Source organism: Schistocerca cancellata, chromosome 6, assembly GCF_023864275.1.
Source record: "Schistocerca cancellata isolate TAMUIC-IGC-003103 chromosome 6, iqSchCanc2.1, whole genome shotgun sequence".
Classification (NCBI taxonomy): domain Eukaryota; kingdom Metazoa; phylum Arthropoda; class Insecta; order Orthoptera; family Acrididae; genus Schistocerca; species Schistocerca cancellata.
The window spans coordinates 531,054,232-531,080,445 of NC_064631.1; the positions used below are offsets into that span (position 1 = coordinate 531,054,232).

The 26,214-nt window shown below is 43.0% G+C and overlaps 1 protein-coding gene across 1 annotated transcript in view; it reads left to right on the forward strand.

Annotated features, from left to right (window-relative positions):
* Nucleotides 1-1,315: 1,315 nt before the first annotated feature.
* LOC126088412 (transcription factor SOX-4-like) overlaps nt 1,316-26,214 on the forward strand; it is a 40,283-nt gene continuing 15,384 nt past the window's right edge. The window contains exons 1-2 of the mRNA XM_049906552.1: nt 1,316-1,445; nt 13,410-13,651. Coding sequence (XP_049762509.1) covers nt 1,316-1,445; nt 13,410-13,651 — 372 coding nt within the window. The remainder of the gene's footprint in view (nt 1,446-13,409; nt 13,652-26,214) is intronic.

Genomic DNA, 26,214 nt, shown 5'->3' on the forward strand with positions numbered 1-26,214 from the left:
ACTACGGGTCACTTCTCTTTATCAAATAGTTTTAAAATGTTTTACAGCTTTTGACGCTAGCTATCATTGTTACAAGATTTATAAGTTTCTTTGGTTGTTAGTTTAACAAGGCAGCACATAAATAATGATGACCGTACAGATCTAAACCAGTTACAATTTAAAGGATAATTTTTTGTTGTCTGAAAGACTGCTTTAAATGCTACAAATCAGCAGTCATAGCATTGACATGCTATTCCTAGCCAAGCACTTTATATCCGATGATGGTGCTTGAGGCATTGAAACCGGACATATGTTAATAAAGAGACATTGAGATCGAGACAGAAAAAAAAATTTATTAACAGCATTTCGGTCATGAATTATTCTCAGGTATTTGACGAGGTGGCGTCGTCCAACTGGAAGGGATATTTCGGTGAGGAGACTTGTCATCTTCAGACGGTCCTAATACTGTTTTCCGCTGGAGACGCGTGGAGGTATCACGGAAGCACTAACGAGTGTGTGAAGGGGGAGGGGGGAGGGGAAGAGGAGGAGGGGGAAGGGAGGGGGGGTGCATAGGACTGCACCCAGTGGAAGAAGGATCATGATCAACTGAAGATGGCAACATGTCAGCTTGCCGAAATATCTTGGCGCTTGGACGTCGCCGCTCAGCTGAATACCCGAAAAAATTTCAAAATTTCATATGAAAGAAAATCCTGAAGACGCATGGCATTGCGATCGCTACACTCCAGTGACGATGTGTCCGTTTCAAGATTCATGCGTACCAGTAAAGGGTTATGTATCAGAGTCGTTGGAAATTACTAATAAAATTAATTGTCCTTAACGCTGTTGCTGTTGTCACTATTGAGGGACCATCCCTATGGGGCAGAGTAGAGTCGGTTCGAAGAGCTGAACAAGAAGGCAGGGCGAGAGAGCTTCGACGGGCGAGCAGGGCAGCACGGTACCTTCTAGCGCCTTGTTTCGGGCCAGAAGCGCGAGCAGGACGTCCGGTCCGGGTGGCGGCACGGCGACGGGCGCCATATCGGGAGGCGGTGGGTGCAGCGCTGGAGGCGGGCCCGGGGGCAGCGTCGGCAGCGCCAGGCCCGGGGGCGGCGGCGGCGGAGGCGGCGTCGGGGGCGGCACGCCCGGCGCGCGCGCCACGGGCACGGGCACGGGCACGGCCGGCGGGTGGTGGTGCTGGTGCGGGTGCTGGTGGTGGTGGTGCAGGTGGTGGTGGTGATGGTGGTGCAGCGGCGGCGGCGGCTGCGGAGGCGGCGGCTGCGGCGGCTGCTGCTGCTGCTGCTGCAGGCCCACCGCCGCCGACATGGAGAGGTCGAGCAGGATGCCCGCCGGGGACAACGTGGCGGCGGCTGGCGGAGGCGGCGGCGGAGGCGGCGGAGGCGGCGGGCGCTCACCGGCTGCGCATCGCGGCCGCACCGGCACGGCTGCGGGCGGCGCTACTGGGGGCGGCCGTTCGTGGCGCGCGCCGGCCCGCGCTCCAATTTCCGTAAGTGCATCCGTGATTCGGGCGCGCGGACAATAAAAAGAGACCGGCCGGAGGACGGCTGCTCCTGCCGGCGCGCTGCCGGCTCGCACGCGCTCCGCTACGCTCCGCCACGACGCTACGCGACGCCGCGCCACGCTCTCTCCTCTCCTCTCCTCTCCTCTCCTCTCTCCGCTACCTCCCCCCTCTCCCTCTCTCTCTCTCTCTCTCTCTTTTCTCTTTCCGCTCTCCCCCCTCCCTCACTCTCACTCTACCCCTCCCCACCCCGCCCTGGCCACCCAGCCCTCTTCCGCCATTATTGACCATCAGTCTTGATTAGCAGCGAGATTGCGTCACGTGGTGTGTGACGTCACGGCGGCGCCTGCGCGCCGCTACTCGCAGCCCGCCAATCCCGACGCGGCGTCTCGGCGCCCGGCGTCGACGCGTTCGCTCCCATCCCCAACCTTCACCGCCCTCCCTCTCAGCCCCCATTTCCACATCTGCACGACAAAATTCTTTGCGTCCTTCACTGGTGACTACTTTTGTTTCTCTGTCTTAGAAACTACGTGAGCGTCCTCAAACGGACACTAGCTTAAGCCGAGGAAGAAGTTGCTTTCGGCTTTTAGTGCTGTTTAAACTTGATATTTGTGTTTTGAGAGCGTCTTTCAGAGCAACTTTCAACAGGGTACGCTCCTAACAGCTGAGTCGTTCCTTCCGGTCGCTCTCTCCTTTCCATTCACTCCCGACAACACCAGCGTCAGTGTGTGTCTCAACATAGTTCTGAACGAGTCGCAGGTTTCTCTCGGTATCTTTCTCCCAAATGGATACTCTACTTCTTTGTGGCTGTAAATTTCTTCATACACGACGATTTCTCATCTAATCTGTCGCAAAAGATTAATTTAGCGGTCTAAAGCGCTGCAGTCATGGACTGTGCGGCTAGCCCCGGCGGAGGTTCGAGTCCTCCCTCGGGCATGGGTGTGTGTGGTGTGTTCGTCCTTAAGATAATTTAGCTTCAGTAGTGTGTAAGCTTAGGGACTGATGACCTTAGCAGTTAAGTCCCATAAGATATCACACACATTTGAACGTTAATTTAGCATTCAATATGTCAGACTACTTGCAGGAATGAATGAAACCAACGAGTATTAACGATGGACGTCCTGTCAACGACTGGGTAACTGGAGTCGGAAAGAAAGGGAACATAACATTTTACCTGTTCTCTCCTTCTTCAGTGTCGACTTTTGTCTGTTTCTCTCTGAAAGCACGCAAGAATCGTCAAACTGTCACTAGCTTAAGCAGAAGAGTCGTTACTTACGGCTTAAGTGCTGTTCAAACTTCTTATTTGTGTTCAAAGCACATTTCGTGTCTATGTTTCGTCAGTGTCCACCAGAGCAACTTGTAACGGTGTGTAGTTCTAACAACCTAACCGTTACTTTCAATCGTTGTCTCTCCTTTCCACTCACTGCTGACACTATTCGATTTCAGTTCCAAATAGCCCTTCATGTCTACATGAATACTCTGCGATTTACACTTGAGTGTTTGGCAGAGGCTTAATAGAATGTCGTACGTTCCACTCTCAAATAGCACGATGGAAAAATGAACACATAAATCTCTCCGTGCTAGCTCTGATTTGGTTTATCACCATGATCATTTCTCCCTGTGTATGTGAGAGACAAGAAAATATTTCGGCTTTCCGTGAAGAAAGTTGGTGTTTCTAATTTTGTAAAAATATCTCGCCGCAACAAAAAAAAAAAAAAAAAACGCTGGTGTTGTAGTCACTGTCATCTCTACTCGCTTATTGAGCTCTGATCCTCCTTGAACTTTTTCGATGTCCACCGTCAGTGCATCTGGTAATGAGGGCATAACGCAGTAAACTTCCGGAAAAGGACAGACAGTTTTACAAGAGGACCGCATGAACTTCCCTTCACCGGGTTGACTCATACTGACAGGATGTGTAGAGCACTAGTAAGACTTCAACGTATGTAACCAGGAAGACGCAACTCTCAACCGTTTTCGAGAAAATCGGGTAAGAAAATTTTAAGCCTGCTGATCAACTCTCTAGGGTCGGCGATATTCAACGAGTCATCAGCCGAGCTAGTAAGTGCTACGTTTTATAAGCCAAAGGTCTTTAGATCGAACACACCACCGATACCTTTTTCTCTATTTCGACATAATTCTAAGAGACAGATTTATTATGACTGTGCAAATCATCAATATTTAATGATTCCTCATCTTTATCTTGAAAAAAGGAGATATTTTTCCCTTAAGGATATTGGAAACAAAAAAGGGATACTCGAGAACTTTCAAATTTTATTTATATTATTGTTTCTCCATTAATGACAATGTAATACAAATAACATGAACCACTGCATGAATCAGGTTGACAATGGTCGTAACATCACGAAAACCATAATTATTGAGATGTACGGCACACGCAATGAACGCCGAATTTTTCCATGTGCATGGTTTTCCCAATGTACCTATGACAAAACAAACTGGTTTACATTCAAAGCCGATTCTCGGTAGTCACAAAATTTCGCGGCGTACAAGGGTTATCAAGGTATATCGCAAAATACTGTTGTAGATACCTCGCAAAATACCGCAGTGCGGGAACGGGATTCGATCCAGCGGTCTCTCACCTGCAAAACTAAGCTCTTAGACGCTCGGATGCGGAATTCGTATGTAAGCACGCCTAAAATTTTCAAAGTCGATTTTCTCAAAAGCGCAGGAGAGTTGAGTCATCCTACCTACATGCACTGATCAGCCAGAAAATTATGACCACCTTTCTAATAGCAGGTAAGCCGATAACAGCGGCGAAGCGTCGTGGCACGGATGTAATGAGGCCTTCGTAGGTCGCTGGAGGGAATTGGCACCACATCTGCAAACACGTCACCTAATTCCCGTACATTCCGAGGAAGGGGGCGATGAGCTCTGACACCAAGTTCCATCACATCCCAGATTTGTTCGATCAGGTTCAGATCTGGCATAATGAAGTGTAAGTAGGCTGTTTAGGTTTTTTTATTGGTAACGCCACCTCTGTATGAAAATCACTGGCTGTGCTGTGTGCAGTCTGTGGCTGCTTTGCATTGTTGTAATACTCGCCATTGTAGTGTTAGGCAGCTGGCTGTGAACAGCGCGTAGCGTTGCGCAGTTGGAGGTGAGCCGCCAGCAGTGGTGGATGTGGGGAGAGAGATGGCGGAGTTTTGAAACTTGTAAGACTGGATGTTATGAACTACTATATATATGATGTCTTTTGATGACTATTAAGGTAAATACATTGTTTGTTCTCTATTAAAATCTTTCATTTGCTAACTATGCCTATCAGTAGTTAGTGCCTTCCGTAGTTTGAATCTTTTATTTAGCTGGCAGTAGTGGCGCTCGCTGTATCAATATTCTTCAAAATTTCGACTGACTCTGCTGTGGGTTTGCTCTGTTGTGGACAAATACCTTGTCTGCATGTCAAGAGTCAGCACTGTCTTTCCGTTGGAAGGACAACACTACTTCTTTAAGATTGCATGGAAATCCACTACTTCCGTGTGAATTTTCTTTTACTGCTCAGACTTTGAGAAAAACACTGCAATGTTACTATGATGAATGATCAGGACTGTCTTTATGGACTGTGAGAATATTTTAGCTTTTGACCAACATTGTATCAATAAGTGTGTGCAATTGATATCTTTGTTATTGTAATTATAAAAAAAATTTATCAAGTCATTATTGGCCACTGTCCAAAACAATTTGTAAAATTTTTTGTGGGGAGCATGGGGGCTATGTAAGTAGGCTGTTTAGGTTTTTTTATTGGTAACGCCACCTCTGTATGAAAATCACTGGCTGTGCTGTGTGCAGTCTGTGGCTGCTTTGCATTGTTGTAATACTCGCCATTGTAGTGTTAGGCAGCTGGCTGTGAACAGCGCGTAGCGTTGCGCAGTTGGAGGTGAGCCGCCAGCAGTGGTGGATGTGGGGAGAGAGATGGCGGAGTTTTGAAACTTGTAAGACTGGATGTTATGAACTACTATATATATGATGTCTTTTGATGACTATTAAGGTAAATACATTGTTTGTTCTCTATTAAAATCTTTCATTTGCTAACTATGCCTATCAGTAGTTAGTGCCTTCCGTAGTTTGAATCTTTTATTTAGCTGGCAGTAGTGGCGCTCGCTGTATCAATATTCTTCAAAATTTCGACTGACTCTGCTGTGGGTTTGCTCTGTTGTGGACAAATACCTTGTCTGCATGTCAAGAGTCAGCACTGTCTTTCCGTTGGAAGGACAACACTACTTCTTTAAGATTGCATGGAAATCCACTACTTCCGTGTGAATTTTCTTTTACTGCTCAGACTTTGAGAAAAACACTGCAATGTTACTATGATGAATGATCAGGACTGTCTTTATGGACTGTGAGAATATTTTAGCTTTTGACCAACATTGTATCAATAAGTGTGTGCAATTGATATCTTTGTTATTGTAATTATAAAAAAAATTTATCAAGTCATTATTGGCCACTGTCCAAAACAATTTGTAAAATTTTTTGTGGGGAGCATGGGGGCTATGTAAGTAGGCTGTTTAGGTTTTTTTATTGGTAACGCCACCTCTGTATGAAAATCACTGGCTGTGCTGTGTGCAGTCTGTGGCTGCTTTGCATTGTTGTAATACTCGCCATTGTAGTGTTAGGCAGCTGGCTGTGAACAGCGCGTAGCGTTGCGCAGTTGGAGGTGAGCCGCCAGCAGTGGTGGATGTGGGGAGAGAGATGGCGGAGTTTTGAAATTTGTAAGACTGGATGTTATGAACTACTATATATATGATGTCTTTTGATGACTATTAAGGTAAATACATTGTTTGTTGTCTATTAAAATCTTTCATTTGCTAACTATGCCTATCAGTAGTTAGTGCCTTCCGTAGTTTGAATCTTTTACTTAGCTGGCAGTAGTGGCGCTCGCTGTATTGCAGTAGTTCGAGTAACGAAGATTTTTGTGAGGTAAGTGATTTGTGAAAGGTATAGGTTAATGTTATTCAGGGCCACTCTTTTTTAGGGATTATTGAAAGTCAGATTGCGTTGCGCTAAAAATATTGTGTGTCAGTGTAAGCACAGTCATGTATAATTGTTCAAAGGGGACGTTTCAGAAGAACGGTCTGACAATGTGCCAACGTCCAGTGCCGATGGTCACGTGCCCGTTTCAGTCGTAGTTGCCGATTGCTACATTCATGGATCGTCGGCTGCGGAGGCCCGTCGCTGGCATCTGTGTGTTCAGACACACTTGCACTCTGGCCAGCATTAAAGTCTGATGTATGTTTTGCCACTTGTCCTGTTTTACCAGTCCATCCAGCCTCCGACGTCCAACATCTATAATGAGGGATGGCCACCCAACCCCAAGACGTCTGGACATGGTTTCACCTCGGTTTCGCCACGTGTTAAAGACACTCACCACAGCACTCCTCGAACACCCCACAAGTCGTCCAGTTTCGGAAATGGTTGTGTCGAGCCTCAGCGCCATCACATTCTGCTTCGGGTCAAACTCAGATAGATCGCGCACCTTCCGCATTCTACACACGGACGACTCGCTCACTGATACTGCATGCGCCGTGTATGCGTCTGACTAGCAGTCATTCCTTGCCAGGTGACGCTGCTATCTGCTGGACGGATTTATGTCGATAGTATGTCGGTGGTCATAATGTTCTGGCTGATCAGTATATGCAAAGTCTTACCCGTGTCCTGCAGTCTTTGTCACTATGAATCAAATCGGCGAGGGGAAGTTCGTACAGTCCCCTTGTTAGTGTTGAGAATCTTTTCAGTGGATTTGTTGCATTTACTAAGTATTCTTCTTCCCTACAATTTTTCTACGTAGTTGTTCCAATTTAAGTTTTTCGTAGCTGAAATCCCTTTGTATTTAGTTAAATCGACAACTTCTAAATTTATGTGATTTGTTGTGGAAGCGAAATTTAACGAAATGTTTTGGGTCTTACTGTTGAGTGCATCACACTTCTTCTTGTTCTGGATAAATTGTCACTTTTCACAAAGGCACAGCGAAAGTTGTCGACAGCGCTAGGGGAGCGGTGTATTCAACTAGGGAAGGTCGTTGGCGACGTTAGATAATACTCAACTTCAAAAATGGTTCAAATGGCTCTGAGCACTATGGGACTTAACATCCGAGGTCATCAGTCCCCTAGAACTTCGAACTACTGAAACATAACTAACCTAAGGACATCACACACATTCATGCGCGAGGCAGGATTCGAACCTGCGACCGTAGCGGTCGTGCGGTTCCAGACTGAAGCGCCTAGAACCGCTCGACCACATCGTCCGGCGATACTCAACTGATATGACGTATTCACTCGATGCTGCGAGGACAGTCTAAGATGTACGAATAGCAGTGGATGCCAGTCATTAAGTGGCGTTTGTATTTCACATATGAAGCATCTAAAATACTCCTCAGTCAATGATGTTATTAGGAACTGCGGAAGACTACATACATACACCTTAAAGAGTACAAATCTGGTTACGCTTTAGTAACGTATAACTTCAGTATGTCACATGACAGAGTGAAATCATATTTTATAATAACTACGTGACGCACTGGCTGTTACTGAGTAGATTTAATATTACCCTTTATTTTGATTCACTACTACTCCACTGTTAACTGTATTCAAGTGGTTGTTTCGGATTTGTCACTGTGCAGTTACGTCTGCGTAGTCATTTTCAAGTGATTATACATCATACCCGATCAAATGACAGTACTTAAGCTACAGGCGAACTATTCCTCTAGTCACGCAATGGTAAAAAACGTAGTGGATTTGTCGTACTTCACAGTATGACACCGTTTTTTGGATAGCAGTGATGTAACATACGCCAGAGGAGTGGAAAAACTGTGAGATGTGTTTGCTGTCACCATCGTAGGAATCGTAAGGGTGGCGCCAGAGCTATATACTCATAGTCGGTAATCTTTCCTTCACTCAGCATGCGAATGTAGTAGAACGGAAAAACTCTAATACTCGTACGCGCTATCCTGCGTCGTCCACAGGGCAGAGGCTTGCGTTATATACACTGCATGCAGAACAAAAGTAAAGCTCCCAGAAGGAGAGAAGTAAACGAAATGAAATTTCGCGGATTGAGAGGATATGTGATGTTATATCAGTGATTGCAGTATCGAGTCAAATTTACAAAGAACTTGGCAGAATGAGCCTACCTATCAGCGTGACACAGCACCCCCACTGGCCAGGATGCTTCCACTGATTCGGTTTGGAAGGATATCACAAAACCGTTGTATCCTTTCCTGAGGTAAACGGGTCCACAATTGTTGTAACTTGTCCTTGTATCCTGGATATTGGCAACTGGACGGAGTTTACATCCTAGACGTTCCCACAAATATTCTACAGGGGACAGATACGGGGCCAGACAGATTTCTTTCCTTCCGTCTATGAAGATGCCGCTATGGTGTCATTGTACACTGAAGGGTCAAAGAAACTGGTATGGGTATGCGTATTCAGATACAGAGATATGTAAACAGGCAGAATAAAACGCTGCGATCTGCAACTCCCATTTAAGACATCAAGTGTCTGGCGCAGTTGTTGGATCGGTTACTGCATCTACAATGACAGATTATCAAGATTAATGTTTGTTTGGACGTGATATTATAGTCGGCACTCGAGCGATGGGACACAATATTTCCGAGGTAGCGATGAAGTGGGGATTCTCCCGTACGACCAATTCACGGGTGTACCGTGAATATCAGGAATCTGGTAAAACATTAAATTTCCGACATCGCTGCGGCCGGAGAAAGATCCCGAAGGAACGGGACCAGAGAGACAGAAGTGCAACCTTTCCGGAAACTGCTCCAGACTTCAATGCTGGGCCATCAACAAGTGTCAGCATGCGAACCATTCAACGAAACATCGTCGATATGGGTTTCGGAGCCGAAGGCTCACTCGCCTGCCCTTGATGACTGCACGACACAAAGCTTTACGCCTCGCCTGGGCCCGTCAACTCTGACATTAGACTTTGATAACTGGAAACATGTTGCCTGGTACGATGAGTCTCGTTTCAAATTGTATCGAGCGGATGGACTTGTAAGGGTATGGAGACAGCTTCATGAATCCATGGACCCTACATGTCAGCATCGGACTGTTCAAGCTGGTGGAAGCTCTGTAATGGTGTGGGACGTCTGCATTTGGAGCGATTTGGGACCCCTGATACTCTGACAGGTGACACGTACGTAAGCATCCAGTCTGATCACCTGCATCCATTCACGTCTATTGTCATTCGGACGGACTTGGGCAATTCCAGCAGGACAATGAGACAGCGCACACGTCGAAAATTGCTACAGATTGTCTCGAGGAACACTCTTCCGAGTTTAAACACTTCCGCTGGTCACCAAACTCCCCAGACATGAACGTTATAGAACATATCTCGGATGCCTTGCAACTTGCTATTCTCAAGATATTTCCACGCCTTCGTACTCTGCCGGCCGGGGTGACCGAGCGGTTCTAGGCGCTACAGTCTGGAAACGCGCGACCGCTACGGTCGCAGGTTCGAGTTCTGCCTCGGGCATGGATGTGTGTGATGTCCTTAGGATAGTTAGGTTTAAGTAGTGTTAAGTTCTAGGGGACTGATGACCTCAGAAGTTGAGTCCCATAGTGCTCAGAGCCATTTTAGCCTTCGTACTCTTAAGGGTTTATGGACAGCCCTGCAGGATTCATTGTGTCACTTCCCTCCAGCACTACTTCAGACATTATTCGAGTCCATACCACGTCATGTTGCGGCCCTTCTGCGTGCTCGCTGGGGCCCTGCATGATATTAGGCAGATGTACAAGTTTATTTGGCGCTTTAGTGTATTATGACATGTTTTAAAGCAGAAGATGGCCATTGCTGACCGAAGCCGGTAGTCTAAGGACCTAAAAATTTAGTAATCATGGACGAAAATAGAGAAATACACTCTACACTTTCTGGATCACTGTTCTATTTGGGACCGTGTCGCAACTAGTGGGACATGGGGATCGTGCTGGCCAAGAAAGTACCTCAAAATCGTCCAGACAGTTAATAGAGTCACGTGGCATGTGCGGACGAGCATTGTCCTGTTGAAAAGTGACACCTCGATACTGTATGTACGAGAGGGGATGCAGGATGTCCGTGATGTACCGCTGTGCAGTCTGAGTTCCCTCAGTCACTACCAGTCATTCCAGATGGCTTCCCGCAATATGGCGCCACGAGGAACGCCTCTCCAAATCATTAGAAGAGTGGGAGCTCTCTCCAGGTAGCCGCCATACTCGCTGACGAGGATCATCCGAAATGATCCAGAACCGTGATTCACTGCTGAACACTATTCGACGCCATTCATGACCAGTCCTTACTTCCTAGCGCGGCACCACTACAAAGGCAACCGTGGTGTTGACTGCAGCTTACGCATGGGACGGTAATTCCGTAGTCCGGCTGCTGGTGCCTCAGAAATGGTGCCGGATGACTCATTATGTTGCAGAGAGTCCATTTTTGTTTCCGGATGGTAGACGCAGATGTGTAGGGGTTACAGTGTGCTTTGTGCACAATAAGGCGATCGTTCCTTGAGGTGGTCAGACGTGGTCGAAGAAACCTCGACGAGATTATGTCTGCAGACACGTTCCTAATGCTGTATAACATCGGGTCACTATCACTTTCGGATGCCCCATGTATCTGGGTGTTGCATGATCGACCGGAGACCCACAACGAGGCTCCTTTAGAACTCTTTCAGGGGCTGATAACGCTGTCTCACGCGTTTCCGGCAGTCTTTCACGGTGATACTCAACATCTGACGTTACTCAAGTCCCTTGCACATCCTACCAGACTTGTTAATAACAGCAAACACGAACAACACTGCTGTACTGTGATTCTATTCTACTTGTCAAAGAGAACTGCAATACTAAAAATTTACATTCCCACCTGTGATGTGTACGTGTACGAAGTGACACTGTATCCGACCTTGTCTTCTGGGTGCTTAACCTTTTTTTGACAGTCAGTGTTTCGAGCATTTGTGATGTTGACTATAATTACGTTAACCAGTTTACTGATGCACTGAAATCATTAATCCTACACATAGTGAATAACCTAGTGAGTTACGTTGCATTTGTGGAGAAGTAGGTAAATGCCATGTGACTAGGGCCTCCGACGAGTAGGCCGTTTGCCGGGTGCAAGTCTTTCGATTGGACACCACTACGGCGACTGGGCGTCGATGGAGATGAAGTGATGATGATGATTTGGACAACACAACAACCAGTTCCTGTCCGGAGAAAATCTCCGACCCAGGCGAGAATCGAGCCCGGGCCCTTAGGATTGACATTCTGTCGCGCTGACCACTCAGCTACCGGGGGCGGACTGGAGAAGTAGGTTAATACAAGGACTAAGGTACAGCGGTTTTTCGTGCTCTACTTGTAACCATTCCGCATGAACTAGAGAAACACCCGAAAACTATATTTGTGATACAAGTTTAACCAAGAAATAAACGTTCTAAAACTTGCTGAAATTTGAAAATGAATGTGATTACAGATTCCATGTTACTCTTTAAATACATTTCACTAATGTAATTTCCTAAAAGAAACTGTCAAATAATTTAACTTGGGATTAAGTTTAAGCTTCCCTTCTCAAGCACACAGTTGCCCAACCACTACGGATAGTTACCCTGTGGGATGGGGAATCGTATGTGTAGTCGCGTATTTGTGGTGTTTATGGTTATACTTGGTTACCCTGTTTCTTACACGTAAATTAATTTAGTAACAGAGAAACTACAGCATTCTTATATACAGTTGGTTTTAGGTTTGTCTACAGTCTGGAACCGCGCTACCGCTACGGTCGCAGGTTCGAATCCTGCCTCGGGCATGGATGTGTGTGATGTTCTTAGGTTAGTTAGGTTTAAGTAGTTCTAAGTTCTAGAGGACTGATGACCTCACAAGTTAAGTCCCATAGTGCTCAGAGCCACTTGAACCATTTTTTCAATCCGGCATGTTACGCATCCCAAATACTCGAGCAGTACTCAAGAATAGGTCGCAGCAGCGTAATATACGCGATCTCCTTTACAGGTGAACCACTCTTTCCTAAAATTATCCCTATAAACAGAAGTCAACCATCTGCCTTTCTCACCACAGCTTTCACATGCTCGTTCGATTTCATATCTCTTCGCAACGTTACGCCCTGATATTTAAACGACTGACTGTGTCAATCAGGACACTAGTAATAAAGCATCCGAACATTACAAATTTGTTCTTCGTACTTGTCTTCATTAACTTACATTTTTCTACATTTAGAGATAGCTGTCATTCACCACACCAACTGTAAATTTTGTCTAAGCCGTCTTGCATCTTCCTTCGGTCACTGAACTTCGATACTTTACCGTACGCCACAGCATTATCAGCAACCAATAGCAGATCGCTGCCCAACCTGTCCGCCAAATCAGTTATGTATATAGGGTACAACAGCAGTCCTATCACACTTTCCCGGAGCGCAGCCGACGATACCCATGCCTTTGATAACCACTTGCCATCGAGTACATCCTACAGGATTCTATTGCTTAAGAAGTGTTCGAACCACTCACATATCTGTGAACTTATTCCATATGCTCGTGTTCAGAGCCATTTGAACCATTTTAGGTTCGTCAAAAAGTAATTTTTGTTTAACACACTCTGTTCACCCACTTTGCCATACCCTTAAATATTAAGCAGCTGGACAGACTACAGAAGTTCATCATCACATGTGTAATGAGATATTATCGTATTCTTTCTTGCGCACGTTAATAGAGAGATGCCGCATATTTTACTTCGCTGTAATGAGGAGAGAATCATGAGAAGTGTTAGTTTACTGCAACTGTTTCATCCCGTTTATGCGCCATTAGAAAGGAAAAGTTATATTCAACCTGAGAAAACAGAGTTGGTGAGTAGTTTAGCGGAAATACGCTGGTGTGCCACGCATGCTATACGACTGCGTCCATTTCATTTGTTGGCAGAGCAAGGTCTGGGCGTAGTAAAAACAGCGCGGCAGTTAACGGCCTCCGTGCTGGCAGCAGCCACCGGCGAATTCACTCCGGGTATGGAGTCGCCGCGGCACGCCAGGCCAGCGCTCGAGACTGATGGAGCGGCCGCCAGCGGCGCCAGCGTCGCCATGGCAACGCCCCACCGCCCGCCCCAGTGGCGGGCAGCCGCGAGACGCCGCGTCTACCCCCAGCGGCGCATCCTGCCATTCACAGACGTAACCATAACACTGATCCGCTCCCTGGTTGACCGGAACTTTGTTTGTGGGGAACAGAGCAATACACTCAAATGTATCCACTCTATATATATGTTGTTTGAGGGCTGCGATTGTGTTGTACATTATTTTATGAAGTAATATACCAGCTGTACCGGTATGAAATGAGCGTTTTTGTGAAAATGAAACATTAATTTTGAATTGTAAAGTAAAAACATTTTATTCAAAGTACTGACCATTGCTTTCTATACATTTTGACCACCTTTCTGGCAATTTGTGGACACCACGCCAATAGAAATGTTCGTCTTTTGGAGCAAACGAATCAGACACCCAATTTTCGACTTCTTCGTAGGAATCGAAGTGTTCCTCAGCCAATGCGTGCCCCATTGATGATCTTAAAAGAAATCACCATAAAGCCATTCTAGGTATCAAATTAATTATACCCTTGTTAATTAATAATCTTCGTCTACCTAAACGTTCATAAATAATATTAGATAAACAAAACAATCCAGAAAAACATAAACCATGACCAACCATTAAAGAAAGAGAACCCATACAACCTCACCAATTTATAGTTATCAACCCACCAATAACCATTCTTATATGAGCAACAGAAGAATATGCAATTAAAGACTTTAAATCAACCTGACGAAAACAAATAAATCTAACAATAATACCACCAGATAAACCTAAAGATAATCAAAAATAATTAAACTTTAAACCCAAATAAGAAATAACCTTTATAACACGAAAAATACCATAACCACCTAACTTCAATAAAACACCAGCAAGAATTATTCTACCTGAAATAGGAACCTCTACATGAGCCTTAGGAAGCCATAAATGAACCAAAAATATTGACATCTTAACTAAAAAAGCCAAAATTATAAATACTTACGACATAAAATAATAAGAACCAAAATCAACCAATAAATGGAAATATAAAGTGTTAGAAAAATCATAAACCTTAAATAAAATCAATAATAAAGGTAATCTAGCAACCAAAGTATAAAAAAATTAAATAAACACCAGCCTGTAAACGTTCAGGTTGATAACCTCAACCCAAAATCAAAAGTAAGGGGCCAAGGGGCCAAGTCTGGTGAATACGGCGTGTGGGGTAGAAGCTCCCAGTCAAGTGTTTTGATTGTATACTGAACCAGTTTTGCTTTGTGTGAAGGTGCATTGTCGTGTAAAAAAATTACTTCGCCATGTCTTCTGGCCCATTCTGGTCTTTTTTCGATCAATGCATAGTTCAAATTGATCATTTGTTGTCTGTAGCGATTACTATTCACAGTTTCACCGGGCTTTAGAAGCTCATGATGCACCACACCTTTCTGATCCCACCAAACACAGAGCATTGTCTTCTTTCCGATCTGGTTTTGCAGTCGATGTTGATGGTTGTCCCGGATTAGCCCATGATTTTTCCCGTTTAGGATTCTTAAAATAAATCCATTTTTCATCACCAGTAACAATTCGATGCAAAATTGATTTTCTTTCATGTCTTTGAAGCAAAATTTGACAAATGGTTTAGCGGTTTTCCATCTGTTTTTCATTCAATTTATGTGGCACCCATTTTACCCACTTTTGGATCTTTCCCATAGCTTTCAAATGGTCAGAAATTGTTTGTTATGCAACATTTAGCATTGCTGCCATTTGCTTCTGACTCAAAGTATCATGTTCATCCAGTATTGCTTGCAATTCGGCGTCTTCGAACTTTTTTGGTAGTCTTCCACGTTCTTCATTTCTTACATCAAAATCATTGTTTCTGAACCGCTGAAACCATCTTTTGCATGTTGCGTCTGATAGAGGATGATCACCATATGCCTCGACAAGCATTCGATACGACTCTGCAGCACTTTTTTTTCAAATTAAAACAAAAAATTAATGCTTTCCGCAAATCATCACTTTCTGGTACAAAATTCGACATTTTTAACACGATGTAAACATATGATGTTGTTTGTTCCATGACTTGATGTATACTAAATATCTATGACAGATGTCATACCAACCAAACAAAAAAAATTAAGGCTTGTTCACAACAAATGTTCTCTATCGACACATTTGTATCTTAACGCTCATACCATACCGGTACACCTGGTATACTGCAACAGTCACTTCATTAATATGTTATTAGGACGACGCGTTTCGGCAACGTGCTGCCATCATCAGGTACTTTATAGTAACTGTAACTGCACCTGATGATGGCAACACCCTGTCGAAACTTGTCATGCTAACAAAATATTAGCAACAAGTGACTGTTGCAGTTTATATTATTTCATATATGAAGAACAGATGTGCGCCAGGAAAGTGTGTTGGTAGATTTGTTGTTAGCATTGTGTAGTATAGTCGCAGATAACATTTTCGCATATGAAGCTGTTATTTACAAGGGTCGTTCAATAAACAATGCTCCCACGGTTTTCCTTCTCAAAACGTATTTATTCTTAAGAGTTAGGACTTGGTAACATCAATTAACATTCCTACATAGTCTCCATCACGTTCTATGGCCTTACGTTTGCGTCATGTAATAATACGTATTCCGTTTTGGTAAAAGCACTCGACCTGTGCCGGTAGCCATGTTTTCACTGCATCGATAACGCTCAGCCCATCTTCAAAGTGTGTCCCACGTAGGGAATGCTGAAATGGTCCAAACAGATGGAGGGGCGAGGGCATCAGGCCTGGACTGTATAGCAGATGCCACAATGATGTCCAGCATAGTTCGGCAGTGTGTTCCGGAGTCTGAGACACATGCCTAGTCATGTAGAATCACTCTTTTAGATTCGTGTCGGACCGAACACATCGGAAACGGTTTTTGTATTTGTTCTGAGTCTTCATACATGCTTCCAAATTAATGGTTAGCCATTTCGGCAACACACTTGAGAAAGACACTGTCTCTTTTCCAAAATCAAGTTTATTGAATTTGTCAACCCGGATATACGCGATCTGTTTTAAATTTTTTATTTATATTAGGAACTGAAAACCCATAAAGTCAGTACCGCACACGCTATCTATTTGGATGAATTACTAGTTTCGGCTAACAATCTAGCCATCTTGAGATCATAAAATACTCTTGATTAGTGTTGGTGCCGTTACGGCTTCAAACGTCGTTAACATTTTTCTTCAAATGACAACATACATACCTAACACAGTTCAAAACAGTTTTTCATTGCCCGTGGCCAGTGTAATCGAAAGATGGTCATAAAACAAAGGCGCTATGCCATTAAATGTTGGTTACTGTCGCAATCAGTATTATATCATCTCGTAACAGAGATCATCATACATACGTTGCTGTAACATGGTACGTCTGAATAGTATGGTATCTAATACCCATTAATTACAAAGCTCATGAAACGCAACATTCGGCAAATGCGTAGTATAGACATGTGTGGCCGGTACTATAGCGAAATGGGGACACGAACACCTTTGTTTTGTGACAGTTGTTCAAACACACTGGCCACGAACGATGAAAAGCTGTTTTTAACTACGTAATTGGTGGATGTTGTCAATGGCACCAACATTAATCAAGAAAATTTTATGATCTGAAGACAGCTAGATTGTTAGGCGACTAATAATCAATCCAAATAAAGGAGATTTCATGTACGACCTTGAATCCAAAATACTCTCACGGTAACTGTGGTGTCACCGCCAGACACCACACTTGCTAGGTGGTAGCCTTTAAATCAGCCGCGGTCCGTTAGTATACGTCGGACCCGCGTGTCGCCACTATCAGTGATTGCAGACCGAGCGCCGCCACACGGCAGGTCTAGAGAGACTTCCTAGCACTCTCCCCAGTTGTACAGCCGACTTTGCTAGCGATGGTTCACTGACAAAATATGCTCTCATTTGCCGAGACGATAGTTTAGCATAACCTTCAGCTACGTCATTTGCTACGACCTATCAAGGCGCCATATTCAGTTACTATTGATATTGTGAATCATGTACTGTCAAGAGCGACGTTCATCGTTAATGGATTAAAGTTAAGTATTCCACCAGCTACACCTCTGTTTTTTCTAAATTCTAATTTCCTTGTCCTGTTCCAGACCTCACGCCAACCTGCGTGAGCTAAAACGCGTGCCTTTTGGCCTCCTCTTGTAACACGGTGTTGGCTCTCCTGCCAACCACAACAGTAACTTTCCCCGAGGAGAGACAGATGCCTTGAACTTCTTCTTTGGTGACTGCTGGTGGTGCCACTCCAGTGATTGTGTTGTTATTTATATCTGAGACTGATGGACGCAGATTTTGTCACCTGTAACGGTCAATGAGAGAACATCCTCTCCGTTGGCCTCAAACTGCTCTGTCTGTTCAAATGGAATGATTCCTCGTTGATTGTTGCGGTCTGTTGTGAGCATTCGTGGAACCCATCTGGAGTACATCTCTAATCATACAAGTCTCAGTCATTGCACATGCGTTTGCAGTGCTCACTGATAGCTGTGGAGCCAATAGCCAAATTGTTACGAGTCTGTCTGAGTGAATAATAGCATCGATGGCGGTTAACTACATCGGGATTAGTGGCTGGGGCAGGGCGACCCGAACATGGTCGATCATGGTGGTCAGTTTCTGCACTTCCTCACTCATTAAATCTCTTTACCGATCGTTCAAGAGTACTAGCAACCTCATCATTAGCATATTCTGCACACATAAATTAATAGATGTTCACCATGGTTTGTTTCCCGCAACCAAGAACTGAGTTACAACACGTTACTTGTAACTATTGTCTTGGACAGATGCCAATTTAGTGGCTCATTAAGGCTCTACCATATGTCTAAAATGTTCTAAACTTGGTAGACGTACTGAAGAAACACCAGATTTGTAGCATCTGGAAGGACGTTTTCCTGTCCATATTAACACCTCTAAAAAAGAATAAAAAAGTTAAAAGAAATGAAAAATTGTCTTAAATACTACCAAGATCTGAATACTTTCGCGGCATTTTTCAAAGTGGTGCACAAGTTAGCAACTTACTTTAAATGTTCTGAAACTTAAAGTTGTACAGTTCACAAAACAAAAAAACAAAAAAACAAAAAAAACATGGTATGGTATGACTTCAGTATCAGTGAATCACATTTGGAATAGGTTAGCTCATGCAAATACCTACCTGTAGGAATATGTGAGGAAGGTGGTAGAGAGGTTCACTGGTAGGATACTAAGGAAATGGAATCGGTATAAATTGGAAATTGTTTACAGCATACACGCGCAACCCTTCCTGGAATATTTCAATATTAAGTGGGACCCGTAGCCTACTCTTTTCATCGTGAATCAGATTAAACTTAAGCATATACTAAAATCCTCTACGTGTCACTAAGGACCGCGAAGATAAGATTATAAAAGCAGCAGCGCCCACAGTGGTGCTTAGGCAATCATTCGTCCCGCAGTCCACACGAAATTAGAAGGGCAGCAGCCCTGGTTTGTTGTACTATGGCAATTACCCCATGTCACAAACTTTCTGGTTGTTTACGGAGAACAGGTGTAAATGTAACAACCGAATCTGCACAGGGAAGTTTCTATTGAGTGCTACGTTTACATCTATAGTCCGTGAGTCACCTTAAGGTATGTGGTGGTAGGTTCTTCACATTATTCTCCACTGTTACAGTGACCATGATGACGATGACGAAAAATATAGAGCGTCAAAAGAACGCTCCTCGCCACCCCTACTGGATTTCAAATTAGTCTGAACCATATTTGTTCTCACAAGCGGAATTGCTATGATTATTCTAAAGGAACACAGATTACCAATTTTCTTCAGATTTTCATACATATTTTAGTCATCATTCATCTGATTGGTTTGATGCTGCCCTCCACGATTTCATCTCTTGTGCCACCCTCTTTATCTCAAAGTAGAATTTACACGCATCACCCTCAATTATTTGTTGGCAATATACCAGTCTCTGTCTCACAATACCGATTTTTACCGTGTACAGCTACCTTTGTACCATGGAAATTATTCCCTGTCGTCTTAACCCATGTGCTGTCATCCTGACGTTTCTTCGTGCTAGTGTGTTCGGAACATTACTTTCCTCGCTGATCATCCAGGGGACCACATTTCCTATCTTATCAGCCTATTTAATTTTCGACTTCCTGCTACAGCAACACAATTCAAACGCTTCGATTATCTTCTGTCACGGTTTTCCCTCACTTCTCAATTCACTTCGATATTATGTTGGAAATTTTTTTGTCAAGGCGTATGTTTCATACTAGTAGACTTCTTTTTGGGACGAATGTCCTCTTTTTTTTTCTAGTCTACTTTTCATGTACCCCATGATTCGTCCCTCATGTGTCATTTTATTTTCGTGGTACTGGAATTCCTTAACTTCATCTATTCCTTGGTCACCAATTTAGATGTTAAGTTTATCGCTAATCTCAATTGTGCTACTCCTCATTAGTTCCATCGTTCTTCGGTTTACTTTCCACCCATATTTTGTGATCATGAGACTGTTTATTCCATTCACCAGGTCCTTTTTTTCTTTTTCACTTTCCTTAGAGTACCATTGCCATCAGCGAGTATTATCACTGCTATTCTTTCACCTTGTATTCTGATCTCACTCTTGAACCTGTCTTTTATTCTCATCATTTCTTTCCCTTATATAGATTCAACAGTAGAGACGAGACACTGTAACTCTGTTTCACACGCTGTTTTTTCTTTTTTTTTTCTTGGTTTTCCGTTCTTAGTGTTTCCTGTTGGTTCTGACGCGTATTGTATATTATCCGCTTTTCACTACTTTTTACACCTATTTTCACCATTTTTCTCAAAATTTCAAGCAATTTACAACTTACATCACTCTACATTGTAGAACACTTCTACTAGCTCGTCAAATGCTATGAATTTTTTGTGTGAAATAGAAAATGAGGAGTAAAGAGAAGGGATGGGTGGCAGTGATTGTGGTAAAGCAGTGGCGGAAGTTGAAAACTTGTGCTGCACCAGGCCTCGAACCGGATTTACTGCTTCTCGTGAGCGGTTGCTTTAACTGCTTCGGCCATCCGGATACGGTTCGTAACCGGCCCAAATTTCAAACTTGAGCATGCAGCAATGGTGCGTTCCTTGTCCATTAACCTCTACTCACAAACTATTGATTCCCATAGGAGTTCTGACATGTCCAACAGAGTAGGCACCGCTCAAATACATAAAATTATATAAAGATGTCTTTACTTCGTGAGTCTTGCAACAAGTATATGGTTATATGTCGAAACAGATATGTGAGACGTCGCTGATCAAATTAGTTTGTAAATTATTATGTCGTGTATTAAAAAATAGAATTTGAATGGAAAAACGTCTTGGCGCCACTCTAAGCAATGAAACTTAAAATAATCAACACATTGTTTCCACAGTGAGTGGTTAATATGTGTCTTGCAGAAGAGAGCTACACTGATCTTGGCTTGGGATGCTGCTTAATGGAACGAGAATTACGAGAATAAGAAAGGTAAACTGACTGATATAGAGGACAAACAAGAACTTCACCGAAAAATTTACGTAGGTGATACGTAGACCAGACGAAGAAAAACCATGTTTAGTAAGCATACGTTCTAAAATAACCTTAAGAGCTACGAACGCTTCTTCTCCTTGGATTCTGTGAAACGCGTCTTCTACAGTGAGCTCTTTGATGCCCATAATTTTCGAGGAGGCAGATCAAATGCTAGGGAGCTAGGATCTGGGAGTGGTAAGGTGCTGAGCACGAAGAAAATCAGCTTTAGATACATTTATTTACCAGAGAACAAATTTAAAAGTACAATTTCTGTAATAATACAAGAATTTTGGAAATCAGTGTTCGTTGAATTAGAAAATCACCTCTGAGGCACTTACTGGAACACGGTTTATCTTCCTTCCCTTTTTTTCCCCTTAAAAACCGGTGTTACGAAGACCACAATGCAAATACGGTTTAACCATAAAAGAAACTTTTAAGATAACAGAATATACAATATAACAGGTGCTTCTATACTGACTTTAAAATAAGAAAATGAGCTTTTTTTAAATCAACAAGTATTCACAAGAGCAAGCAAGAAAAAATCCAAAATTACGGGTACTAACGTACGGCAGCAGGACTGAACTCAGCCCTACGCCCTAAACGGTTCAGTACAGATTCTGAAACATACACTCAGAAAAATAAGCTAAATTTACCTAAATAATAAGCGGCAAATAACACAAGGGTCTGACCGCTTCAGAGGAAAAGAGGGCAGACACCAGAGTCCTTTCGACCCACAAGTACCGTAAGAGAATAGAGCTTACATAACTCAATAAATGCAGCATGCACCTGGGCCTTTTAACCTTAAATGACAGTAAAAAGTTAAAGATACTTGAAGAAAATGTAGACACTGTTAGTGCAGGTAGAACTAAATCGACGATCACGAAGTAGACAAAGTTACGGAATTCAGTTACCTTGGAAGCAAAATACTCATGACGAAAGAAGCAAGGAGAACATAAAAAACAGACTAGCGAAGGCAAAGAGTGCATTCCTGACCAAGAGAAGTCTACTGCTATCAAATGTAAACCTCGATCTGAGGAACACAATTTTGAGAATGTACTTTTGGAGCACAGCCGTGAATCTGGACTGCGGGGAAACCTAAGCAGAAGACTTGCAGTGTTACAGAAGGATGTGAAAAATTAAATAGACTAATAAGGTAACAATGGTATTGGCGGGAGCTGTAAAGGGTAAAATCTGTAGAGAAAGACAAAAATTGGAATGCATCCAACAGGAACGTAAAGTGGAAGTGCTACTTTGAGATGGAGAGGTTAGCGCATGAGAGGAATGCGTGGCGGGCCTCATCGAGCCAGTCAGAATACTGATGGCTAAAAAAATAAAAAAAGAGGGACAGGTGAAGCCACACGCAAAACGTCGTAGTTTGTTGTCCGTATTGATGAGCATCGTGGGAGAAATATTTGTGACTTAGAATGCGCGATATGGTTTGTGGTTTACCATCATATTTTTAGGTTAGGTCATTATGAGTGTACGCTCCAAGCAGAGATGTGGTTTTTAGGTTCCCTGCACGTGGAGATGGTTATAGAGTTGGTTCCTTGTTGTGTTGTATTGAGCGAAGTTGTGAAATGAACTTTAACCAATGGTTAGTAAGTGATCGTTGAATGTTATGGAGCACCGTGTTGATTAATGGCCTGATACGAGGGTACTGGGTCTTGCCAGTTGCTGATAGAAAAACACCATGGCATTAGACGAGATATTGTGACCTGCTCTTGAAAGAGAACAGGCAACAAATTTACTTGTTAGGAAGATAGGAAAAAACTTTTAGCCTAGTAAAGATAAAAAAAACAAGTTTTGATATTGACCATAATCGGATTCTTGTAATTTTTGGTGTTATTACGAAACTACAGCGACGGTACTTAGAATTTTTTCTATGTTTTGTAAACTTGTATGGATAGAAAGATAACTGTAATAGAGCGACAGGAAAGTAAATGCGACGGTTGAAAAAATGGGTTATGGTTAAGAACTTCTATTAAAACAAAATAGTTGACAATACTTAGTAATAATTTTCTTTAAATGAAACAACAATTGACTGTTACCAGTCACTCTTTATTTATCTTCACGACGCGTTTCAAAGATTGAAACCTCCGTCATCAAGTGATTTTACATTTGTTAGTATGACGTGTGTGTGTGTGTGTGTGTGTGTGTGTGTAACGATTTTTTGGAGGAACTTGCCGGGAATTGTCCAGTGGAGAAACAAAACACTATTTCAGAACATGGTTTTGGATTTCTTCTGGCAAAAAAATAAACGGATATCTAACTTTTGTCAAAAGAAACCCAAAACCATGTTCTGAAACAGTATTTTGTTCCGCCACTAGATAGTGCCGCAAGTCCCTCCAAAAAAATCATAATACCCCATGCACACACACACACACACACACACACATACACACACACACACACACGGGCGCGCGCGCGCGCGCACACACACACACACACACACACACACGCACACACACACGTCATATTAACAAATGTAAATCCACCTGATCGTAGCACAACACACACACACACATATGTGATACTAACAAATTCAAATCCACCTGATGATGGAGGTTTAAACCTTCGAAACGTGTCGTGGAGATAAATAAACAGTGACTGGTAACAGTAAATTTAATGTTTCTTTTAATGTCAATAATAGTCACGGTGAAGCCTAACCTAAAATGTTCGCATTTAAAATACTTTACATTCAATCAGCGCAAGCTGTGACTCCGGTTGGCACAGTTTAAAAAAAACACAACCAAGGCTATTAGATGCCATGACAAAAAAAAAAAAATCTAAAAGAAACAGCACAGGTGGCGTTATCGCCAATTATGACAATTTAACAGGTAAATACAACGTCGGAAAACGGCCAAAAATATATACAGTGTAGTCAAGTCACTGTTAATTTCCAACACAAAAATGAGGAAATACCTTATTTGTTCAGACATGAGCCCAGAGGTTGCCTTCCGTAGCCGTGTATAGAAAACATTTTTTTAAAGTTGTTCATGAGTAGCTTGGCAGTTGCACCCGGACTCCTACTGTGGCGACCGTGCAGAAGGCACCCCACCACACTCGCCAAGACTTCGAAATGTGACCCATAGGTATGGGCACTGCTCCCTGCGTCAGTATTCACCAGACCAGTCACGTATCCAATGTTTACCGTCTCAGATCAGCCTCAAGAGGTGAACTGTTCGCGAAAGGTTGCTGCTACACTGCGGAACGATGCCACTTCCATCACGGCACAATAGTAGTCATTGTTTTGCGTACAGTATTTCAGGAACCTTACTGTGATTAAAGATTCTTCTGAAGTTTTAAAGTAGGTGGAAGAGCTGAAATAAAGCGATGTTAACGAAGGATATTGGTGATTAGGGATTTGTTTGAAGATAAGAGATGACTTCTGCTGGAGCACTCAGAAAAGGTATAAAAGGTTCCTCCACCCTGAGTTAGGTAAGTGATCAATGTGAACAAAGACATGGAGAGACGAAAAAAAAGCGAAGCTGTGTATTGTGTTACATTGATTGGACTAAGTTTGCTTCCTGATTGAATATGAGACAGAGTACCGAAATTTTGAATATTCATTAGTATTTTAAAGTGAAAGGTGATGACAGAGATTTTGCGTGATCTTGATTACTTTGCTTGTAGTTTTCTTCACAGTAATGTAGTGGATTATCGTGAAGACTGCTCCAACAAGCAGCCTCATATGTCGTATTATGTTCCTTCATGTTTCCAGCTGACTGAGAAGTAGATCTGTTTAAATGATAATGTTATAATTTTGTATGATTATGCTTAACTAATAATTTCTTTTCTGTTTAGTGTAGCTGATTTTTATGGATGTCAAGCCGTAGAGAATACAAGTTCAGCTGTGTGTGGTGTTACAGTACAGATTACTTTGTTGCTAATGACTGATTTTGTAGATACATACTACGACTTAAAAGTCTTTCTCCGCTACTGCCTGACAGTTGCTGATTAAGACAATGAGTCTTGAGTAAGTGCTCAGACTTCTTTATGTATGACCTGTACTTAGCGACTGTTTTCTTCCCGGCAGGTTAAGAAGTGATTAGATTATTTGATTTACTACGCTGTGTTACATACAAATGTATTACTTATCACTTTTTACGATTCTGAATATGATGTTTGATAATGTGTGATGAGAGAGCCAACAAAGCAACTGAACTGTTGCTGCGTAGATATATAGATATTTGTGGTCCACAATTAATTAGTCTGAGTATGTTTAATTATCTCATATAACTGTGGGTAATGCCCCTTAGTTAGTAGGACTTTTTTATGTGTGTTGTTGAAGTAATGAGTTGTCAGTATATTTGGAAAGGGTGAGAATGTAGTGCCAATTCCATAGAGTTAAGGTGTTACTACCTTTTAATCGATCTTTGTATACAAAGGAAACAAATCGTGACAATCAACTGTGTGACAGCTTTTCTGTCCGTGATATGGGTGAAGAGAGAGAGAGAGAGAGAGAGAGAGAGAGAGAGAGAGAGAGAGAGTGTTCTTTATGCCTATCTGTTGCTATTGCGCCGTTAGTCTCTCAGAGGGAAGTATGCCGTTTACATATCTTTTCTATTCTTTGTTATGTTATCAATAGGTGGACACCAGAATCACTCCCCACATGCTGTTCCCCCATTTAATCTGACTGCGTGACTATGACGAGTGAATGTGAGTTTTCGTGACTGTAGCCAGTAGTTGTCTGCTAATATAGTTTCGTCTTCTTCTCCAGTTTTCCCAACAGCTTTAGGGGAAGTAGAGTGGCCATAAGAGCTAGTACAACGGCACACAAAACAGTTAGGTGGGCAGGTAAGACGGCGTCTGCATCTCTGGTGCCGCCCTCCCCCTCCCATCCCGCTGACCGCAGGATTAGCGGAAGCGGCAGACTGCAGACTGGAAGCTGGAAAGGTTACTGTTCAGTTCGAGCCTGGTGAGTACGGATCGATATGTCGGCAGCCCACAGATGTAGGTATTTGAGTTATTTAGTGCGTGAATTTCAGTCATTTTTATTTCAGTTCCTTTGGCAGTTAGGACTAATCATGGGATTAATTTTACGTGAAAGTTTAATATCGTTCTTGAGTTTTTCTATAAGAATACTTTGTGTGTATGTGAGTTGGGCTCGATGTC